The sequence below is a fragment of the Pseudonaja textilis genome, chromosome 1 (genome assembly GCF_049901715.1).
Source record: "Pseudonaja textilis isolate UNSWEBS1 chromosome 1, rPseTex1.2, whole genome shotgun sequence".
In the NCBI taxonomy this organism is placed as follows: domain Eukaryota; kingdom Metazoa; phylum Chordata; class Lepidosauria; order Squamata; family Elapidae; genus Pseudonaja; species Pseudonaja textilis.
The window spans coordinates 19011003-19020307 of NC_141990.1; the positions used below are offsets into that span (position 1 = coordinate 19011003).

General features: G+C 39.2%; 1 protein-coding gene across 2 annotated transcripts; it reads right to left on the reverse strand.

Moving 5' to 3' along the window:
• Positions 1-2382: 2382 nt before the first annotated feature.
• On the reverse strand, positions 2383-9095 carry RHBDD2 (rhomboid domain containing 2). Of its 2 annotated transcripts, none has more exons than XM_026708599.2 (4): positions 8866-9095; positions 6353-6754; positions 5682-5832; positions 2383-3871 (listed from the first exon to the last, which is right to left on the reverse strand). In XM_026708599.2, the coding sequence occupies exons 1-4, from the start codon at positions 9017-9019 to the stop codon at positions 3538-3540; spliced, it is 1041 nt and encodes a 346-aa protein (XP_026564384.2). In that variant the 5' UTR covers positions 9020-9095; the 3' UTR covers positions 2383-3537. The 2 variants fall into 2 exon arrangements, with proteins under 2 accessions (XP_026564384.2, XP_087783310.1); XM_087927184.1 differs by lacking the exon at positions 8866-9095 and adding an exon at positions 8292-8549.
• Between the last annotated feature and the right edge of the window lie 210 nt (positions 9096-9305).

Below are 9305 nucleotides of genomic sequence, written 5' to 3' on the forward strand. Positions count from 1 at the left end.
CATCAAGTTGTTTTCAACTCCGTGAAAATAGAGAAATTTATCTTCAGCAACTAGTTCTTTTTGCTGTTCTTTGCCATGTACTTCCATAGCCAGCCTGGATATCCTTTTAAAAATCTCAGATTAACAAAACAAAGCTATTTCAGTCTCCCGAAAAAAAAAATAGTTCTATTAATTTGCAGTGTATTCCCATAGTTGTAGAGTGGACGGTTTTCTGGCTGTGCAGTGCACCATCTATGCCAGCACTTACTAGCCAAGGAAAATGTATGTATGATCCAAAGCATGGAGAGAAGGGAGGGAAGGGGGTATATCCATCTCCACTATGCAGAGGAAGCAAATGTAGGTAAAACAGTTGCAATTTCAGGGTATTTAGGGAAATTTAATTCTAAATATAGGTTTACAACACTGTTCATATTTTGAGACTTCCTGGAGCCCTCCAGAAGAAGCAATGTTCTAAGAGGAAGTCTTTGGCCTTTAGAAGAGAGAAACTAGGCTCTGTAGTTTGAGAAACAAGGACTTTTGTTTTTCCTAGGGGGCAGAGCAACTAGTAGAAGGGACAATACACTATAAATGGGGCACTGACGCTAAGGACACCGGGTACCTGCATTACTATAAGATTTTTTTTTTTAATAAGCAAACCATTTCAATTTTGAAATGGTAAAAACGTATTTCAAAATTAAATTATAAATATTTGCTAGATGCCTTACACCAAGGGTGTCAAACTCAAGGCCCGGGGGCTGCTTAGATCTGGCCCACTGGGCTGCTCTGGAAACAGCGAAGGACCAGCCCATGGTGCCTCTGCCAGCGAAAACAGAGCTTAAGAGAGCCATGGGTGGCCCTCCTGAACTCTGTTTTCATTGGCAGAGGGTTGCAGGAGGCCGTCACAGCTAAAAATGGAGCTCAGGAACCTGTTTTCATTGGCAGAGTACTCAGGCCAACACAAGTGTCCCCAACACGAGTGATGTTAAGTTGGCCATGCCCACCCTGACCACACCCATCCTGGTCCCTGAGGTCAAACACAATCCTGATGAGGCCCTCAATGAAATTGAGTTTCACACCCCTGCCTTACACTATTATGAAGATGACAGTTCCTGTCACATATTTGAACTAAAGTCCCAGAAAATTACCCTTTGGGCAAAGCTTCTTAACCTGAGAATTAACTTTTAAAGACTGTACTTAGGGACTTTATACCTGAAAGATAACATTAGTAATTCAATGTAGTAAAAATTAGCTATTGTTTCCCAAATGGCGAACTGGAGAAAATGCAAAATCAAAACCAAGTCATTGACAGAGATTTTGTGGTAATAATAGCCAGTTCTTCCACTGCACAGTTATAAGGTTACTTTCTGTAGAAGAGATGACAGAACTTGGGGATGGGGTTAAAAGGGGGATCAGCCTAGAATATCTACATCGACACAAGAGAACTAAGTCCAACACATAGACCCCCTTGAGTGATGTTGACCCTTATCGAAGCAGGTGCCAAGTTAGTTGAGAAGATTTCTGTATCCTATGCTTTTAGCAATTAATGAATTTGACCACTTTCTTATGCACAATGACAAATGGATCCCCCTGTAACTTTCATATTCAACACTGCCTCCATGTATAGTGGTACTTAGGTACTCAACTGCTTTGAAACTCATTGAATTTGGTATGCAATGCATTTTGACACAAAAGTTTTGTGCCGGTACTCATTGTTTGCTGGTACTCAATGCACAAGCTAGAACTTGTTGATGTCGGCTGCCTTGTAACTCACTTATTCCATATAGGAAAAATTTGGTTGGTACTCATCAGTTTTGGTACACACCTCATTGCACGTCCTGGAACCAATTAGGTACCACTGTATAGCGAAAAATATGAGCATTCTTCCAAGTATCAGGCTTAGATGGTCTTCGACTTCCAGAAGCAGAGAGAGGAACCTGCCCCACTCAACATTGGGGGGGCTGTGTGGAGAGGGTCTCCTTTCAAATTTCTGGGAGTCCACCTCAGCCAAGATCTCACCTGGAAAAATAACCCGATCCAGGTGGTCAAGAAGGCTCAACAGAGACTCCTTAGAGTGGTGCGGAAATATCAGGTGGAACAACAAAAAGGTCTACGATAGAAAGCATCATTACACAGTATGGTATGCTGGCTTGACAACCATGGACAAAAAGGCATTACAGAGGGTGATCAGTACAGCATAAAAAATTATGGGCTGTCCCGACAGCAGTGGACGAAATCACCAGGACCCACTGCCTCAGCAGAGTGAGAAAAATCGTCAGGGATGATTCACACCCTGGCCAGCACTTCTTTACTCTCCTACCGTCGGGCAGGAAATATAGAAGCATAGCCAGCCTAACAAATAGGCTGAAAAATAACTTTTATCATGGGCTGTCAGACTTCTGAACGTAACATAACACAATTAGATTTAATATGATAGACTTGAAGGGCCAGCACCAAGGAGGCTCATTTCAATTTCATTGCACATATGTTGTGCATTGACAATAAGCATTTGCTTGATACAGTCAGTATATTTTCTTCATTCCACTCTGCAGCATATCTCTCTCATTTCCATACAAATACAATGATCCATTCCTCACAAAATTATTTTTTTATCCAAAGTAGATTGTTTTTTCTTATCACAGTTGCAGCTTATCACACTTTCCAGTAATATTATACATTTACCAAGTTATACTATCCAAGAGAAAGATGCCAGATCTGTTAAACAAAATAATGCCCATGACCGTGGCTGGGAGAAAATTCTAATGTTTTCACAAGAAACCTTTCATAGTTCATGTTAACATTTTTATGAACTGGAAACATCAGAGATTGAAACTGGGATCTTCTGTATACAGAGCATGACTTCCATGAATGTAATCCTTACCAAAATCAACAGGCTATACTCCCTCATGTGTGATCTATACCAAATGTATCCAAAGTAGATTTTTAAAATTTATAACAAGTCATTGTATAAAATAATCAGGGGTTTAAGCCAAGGTGCTCAGCTGACAAGAAGTATCTCAGTTGAACGTTTATGGAGATTCTCAATCATCCAGGTCATGGTTGTCCCAAAGGTGCTTTTTCAAAAAGCACCTTGGAAAAGCAGCTTTGGGATATCTCAGTTGAACAGACAATTCCATCCGTGGGCAATATTTTCTTAAAAAATATATCCTAAATAGCTTTCCTGCAATTAAAATATTAAGGAAACAACAGTTTTATCAGAAGCACAGTAAAACCAATCCTAAACTGTCCAGTGCCTCAATCAATCAATCAGTGGGAAATTTCCATCACCTTTTATAAAATTGGTCAGATGCAGAAAGAAGGTACGACCTGAAGCGAAGGCCATACTGTCATCATCCAAAGTTAATGCATAAATTAAGTTTCAGCATTAAACAGCCAAGAGATTGTTGTCACTTGATCCTACCAGTTGCCACAAGACAGAGAATGGTCCCTTTCTTCAATTAGATCCAAGCTTCTCAGGATCTCCAATTTTTTTTTGACTCCCTTCTCAGGGAAACCACTGGTACTGTAGCATAGTCCAACATTTGCAGTTACCAACTAGACTCAACCTACATGAACTTGACAAACGTCTTCTGATTTTGAGGAACCTCCCATGGTCAGAAATCCTGGTGTTTGATGGGCACCCAAATCATCTGTCTTTTCAGGCACCCATGAATTAGCACCAACAAAATGAGAAGCAGATGGGAATCCTGCTGATGAGTGGGAATGGTTCTGGACGCACATAGCACCAGCAGTGTGATGTGGTGTGGGATTCTGAAAGCATGGTGGTCCAGATGCTAGAATTTGTGTGTTAAGATGCTGCATATGCATGGTGAGCAACGGAGGAGGGGGACTGTGATAGTTCTGAGTGGGATAAGAACCTGGCACTGGATTTAACCTGAAAGCAAAAGAAGAGAGATGTGTTAATAGACTAAATGCACGAGGAACACATGCGAAGTGACCCAGTCAGCTAATTATTATGAAGGCAGGAGTTACACAGATCCCATGGGAATTATATATTTTTATATGTTCATTGTTATCCTATCTTTTAATAAATAACTCAAGATGACAAACATATCTAATAATCCTACCTCCTATTTCCCCACCAACAATCCTGTGAGATCAATTTGAGCAGTTTCAGCCTAATATGTAAAGAACAATTGCTACATTAATCAGGGTACTTTTTCTTAAAGTTCATGTGTTCCTATTCTGGAATCAAATTGAGAAGTGCATACCCATCTGGACCTGGAGAACTGAAGGAAAGCCTATTTATCCTCCAGGGAGAAAGGAAAGTATCAACTGCTTTTCACACAAGAAAGCTATCAAAGTCAACCTAACCACTTAAGTGCCAATTTATGGCTTATGTAATTCCTGTACTTGAAAACTTAGTCTCCTTCTTTGCCCCTAATGATATTTATTAACAGGTATTAATAAATTAATGACATGAAAGCAGCAGACAGGGAACAAGCCTTCATGATAAAGGCACAGGCACAAATCAAGCTACTTTCTGAAATTCAGATAAACTGTTATATAGCTTTTTTTTCTTTCCAAAGCTTTTAACATTATTAGTGTGTTCTTGCATAGCATTGCCTCTTATGATTTTACTTCATTTGGGCAAAAAAAAAACCTTGCCATTCAAAATAACATATTCCTGTAATATTTATAAATAATTCTATATTCCTGTTGTATATCATATCATGATATAAAGCAATCATCCTAAATTAAAAAAACTTATTATAGTTGACCACATTTTTTCTAGTCCCATATGTTATTGACATTAACATTCCTAGCCTGAATTTCCATAGGTAACATTTCTACTACAGGTAGTCCTAGATTTACAACAGTTTGCTTAGTGATCATTTGAAGTTACAATGGCACTGGAATAAGTGACTACCATTTTTCACACTTATTACCGTTGCAGCATCCCCGTGATCATGTGATTAGCAGTATCCCCAGGATCATGTGATCAGCTTCTGCAACCTCCTTGACAAGCAAAGTCAATGGAGAAATCAGATTCACTTAAAAGCGCTACTAATTTAACAACTGCAGTGATTCACTTAACAAATCAGGCAAGAAAAGTCATAAATTGGGGCAAAATTCACTTAACAAATTTCTCACTAAGCAACATAAATTTTGGGCTCTATTGTGGTTGTGAGTTGAGGACTACCTGTATCTACTGTAGTTTAGTTACAGGAAAACTAAAATTACAGGTACTACTAGTCGTGATACTTTTCTTTAAAGATCATTAATGTTCAATAAGCTACACCATTTTTCCACCTTTCTGAAATTTTATGCACAGTACCTGGACCCATACCTTTAGTAGAAGTTATTTCTTTGTAATTCTTAGACACATAACACAAATTTACAGAACAAAGCTTTGTATCTAAGAGGAAAACATATGTCAAAACTATGTGTTAAGATTAAAACTGCCAATATTTAACATTAACACCTTCAACAGAATGTATCTTTATCTCAGATATACATCTTCTAAATAGTGAAGCTACAATTCTTATTTACAAGCTCGCATGAAAGATAATACGGATTTAAATGTAGGATTAAAAACAGAATTATTTTTGAGGTGCATCAATTAACCAAGCCATCAAATTTTAAATTCTGTAAAGATATGAAAACTTTGAGAAATACTTTGAGAATACTGTTATCAGCAGAAACTTAAATAACAAGCATTAGGATGTGGCTTGCAGACTTACTTTTGGTTCTGGAAAGCCCTTCTTTCTGCCAGGGATCCTGGAACATATTTTATCCCAGGAATTCTTTTCAACAGCCTGAAAGGGAACTTCTGATCTAAACAAGAGGCTGTTGATTCAGAGAAATCCAAAGCAAAGCAGTAACCATAACCATCTAAAATTCAACAGTTAAGGAGAGCCACAAAAAGAATCTGAAAGAAGGCATTTTTAAGCCTGGTCTTCTGAATTTTCCCCAGATCAGGTTTAAAATGTTCAGAAACCTCAATGGAGGCTCTGAGAGTTCTAATGAGCACAGAACACCAATATTACATTTTCTTTGCCTCCCTGAATATTTTTGAACTACACTAACAAGAAAGGAAGGACTCAAGAATGCAAAGTGGATGACATCCCACTTACTCTTAGTGCAATTTGCTTCCGTTGCAATTTTGAGTAGGGGCAATCTACTTAGTCCATTCAAGCAATAAACAGTCTTGCTATATCTGGAAAACCCTCAAATGGAAAACATTGTTGATGGGCTATTTTACTAAACCATTAAAGAAAACAAGCTTCAAGTGTATCTATGCCATTTATAATGCTTATCTAGCCTAAAATGTGTTACAAGTATTCTTTAGATATGGAAGATGCAACTTTTTAAGTTAAAGGGATAGGTTATGCAATTCATTATAAAAAGATACATATATTCCCAATTAAGAGGCCACACAGGTTTGCTAGGAAAGAACAACTTGGGATAATCCAGGCCATGCAAAGCAACAACCAGGGCACAAATGTCATTTGGAAGTTCACTCCAAAGAGCACTGTTCTCTTCATCCGAGAGCGAGCAATTGATGCAGCCAGCATGGCAAAAGCCACAGGAGTGAATCCTTCAGCATCCATCATGGTCAACAGGCTGGATGCCATAGTCCTGAGTACAAGGTAGAGTAGAGCTAAGGAAATCGCAAATGCCAGAGTGAGGAAGGAGTGCTTCACGGTCCCCACCATCTTCTCAAAGCTGCCAGCAAAGTACCAGATGATAACAGCACTGCATACCAAGGAGATCACATCCTCATAAACAAAGATGTAGGTCACCAACCTATAAACTGTGCAAAAAGAGCCAAGTTGGCAAATAAATGACAGACAACAATGGAATAATTCCAAATCTATTCATAATTTTGGGAGAATGGTGCCAACTTCAAAGACAAGCTGAATCGAAAGGCTGAGATAGGATTAAAGCAGGGAGGAGAGCTGCATTAAATCAAAAATCCAGAATCAAAAGAGTGTTGGCCTTAGTAAGACACTTAAGTATTTTTTATCTAATTTACATTGCGCCATCTCACAAAAACTACTCTGGGCAGTGTAGAACAAGGTAAAACAGTTTATAAATATGTAAAACTACTTACCAGTTAATTATAAAAGCATTTTTAGAACTCTAAAAATAAACCAAACAAGAAGTAACAGATGGAGGGATGTCAATAATAGAATTCTAATATTAACAGAGTTCACTCAGCTCCTGGGGCCCCTAGGCTTTCTGACATTACTAGATCTTTTATTTACAAAGCCTGCACTACTATTACTGTTAATCTTCTCATCACTCCTTATTACCCATCCCCTCCCACTTGTGACTGTATGACTGTAACTTTATTGCTTGTATCCTTACGGTTTATAGTTTCCTAATATGATTTGATTGCTTATTGTACCCTGACTATTAATAAGTGTTATACCTTATGATTCTTGACGAATGTATCTTTTCTTTTATGTACACTGAGAGCATTTGCACCAAGACAAATTCCTTGTGTGTCCAATCACACTTGGCCAATAAAGAATTCAATTCAAATGAAATCAAATCAAATCAAATCCTATTCGATTCTCAAAAACTGAGAATCAAACTCACTTCAGGTAGGAAAAGATGCCATAATGTGGGTGCCACCATAGAAAAGCCCACTGCCTAGGGTCTCCTTAACACTATAAAGTATACCTTACAAGGCTTGGGATCTGGCCGTTTTCTAACTGAACATGCCTGGTTTTGCAAGATTGGAGAAAGAAGACACAGACAAATTAGTTTGGTCAGCCTGAAAAAACACAACTTTTTTTGTTTTTCTGGAATTTTTAATATGTGACAAAATTAGCTATGATCGTCTTTTGAATTGTCTAGATAGAATAGATGGTGGAGAGTACTCTGTGATATTTCTATTTTTTTTCCTAAAATTTTATATTCAGTAGATTGCCTATTGCTTACAACAACATTCCAATTTATTTAGCAAATGTACCTATTCTTTTAACAATTTAGGGCGTCTCATAAAGATGCATGCAGTTATTTATAAACAGAAAAAAGCAAGAAAAATCAGGAAATGTGCTTTAATATTGTTTGTTTCCTGCATTTCAGCACAAGTCAAATCACTGAGAAAAATAATGTGAAGTATGTTTCCGTCAATCAATAACATGCAGCTTTATCTGGTAAGTTCTTTAGGTTCAAAACCAATGCACTAAGAGAGGAGATGAGAGCTTAAAAACCTGAACTTAGCAAATCTAAACAAATATCAATAGCATGTTTTTGGGGGGCAGAGGAGCTTTCTGTCCTATTTCAAAATATTGGGAGCCTAACATTTTACAGATTGCCTGCAAATAATCCAGACCTACCTTCCATTCGCTCCTGCTTTGCCAATCATCAAGAAGCCTAAACTCAAAATGTAACAGAGAAAGAACTCTGCTTTTAAAAGTTCCTCAGGAAGGAAGCGGCCTAAGTGAATTGTATTCACCCTCAGGAAAAAGCAAGAAAAGACTATGGAAATTAACTATGAGGATGGTCTAGCAGAGGTTAGGAGAAAGGGCCAGACTGTCTGTCTTCCATGGAAGCCTTAAAGAAATCAGTCTTGGCTAAAAAAATTTTTATTATTATTTATTTATAAAAATTAATAGGCTGACCCATCTTACCTCAAGGTAACTCTGGGCAGTTTAAATGCTTAACTTAAATAAACGCTGAAAAACAACAGAATGACTGAATGTAACCGCCCCAGGACCTCCTTAAGACCTTTCCAACAAAAACCAGCTAGCTGTCATCCACGAAGAACAGAGCCTTCAAGTCAACTTTAATCATAAGTGCTATGGTAGCCTGCTCCTTCCCATGGAGGATCCATCTCGTTTGGCGTTCATTCTCCCCCTCGCTCCACCGGGGGCGGGGGGGAAGGAAAGGAGGATCATCCCTCGAGCTCACCCTGCCCTTCCTGCACCGCCGCCGGCCGCAGCAAAAACGCCGACAGGAAGTCGTCGGGCAGGCCGTTACCCCTGCTCCGCTGCAGCAGGCCCGGCCCGGAGACCAGCAACGAAAGCAAAATCGTGAGGCAAGTTGCCACGGGAAACCTTTCCATGCTTTCCAGCCTTCACCTTACACACAGCCGACTTCCAAATCGCCTCAGTTACTAAGCGTCCCCATATTCTGCTTCCGGGTTAGGTCACGATTAATATAGTTAAGAACTCTAGCAGACAGGAAGTCCCGCCTTCCCGCTTGGGCAGGTGAGGCCCAAATATTCTCCTACTGTCCTGTCCCGAAAAGCAAAGTCGTTCTCCGTTGCTGTGGTAACCGAACACTGTGGATAACCCCCAGCCCTGAAACGTGCTTTCAAATAACAACCGCTGCGGAAAGGAGGCGGAGCC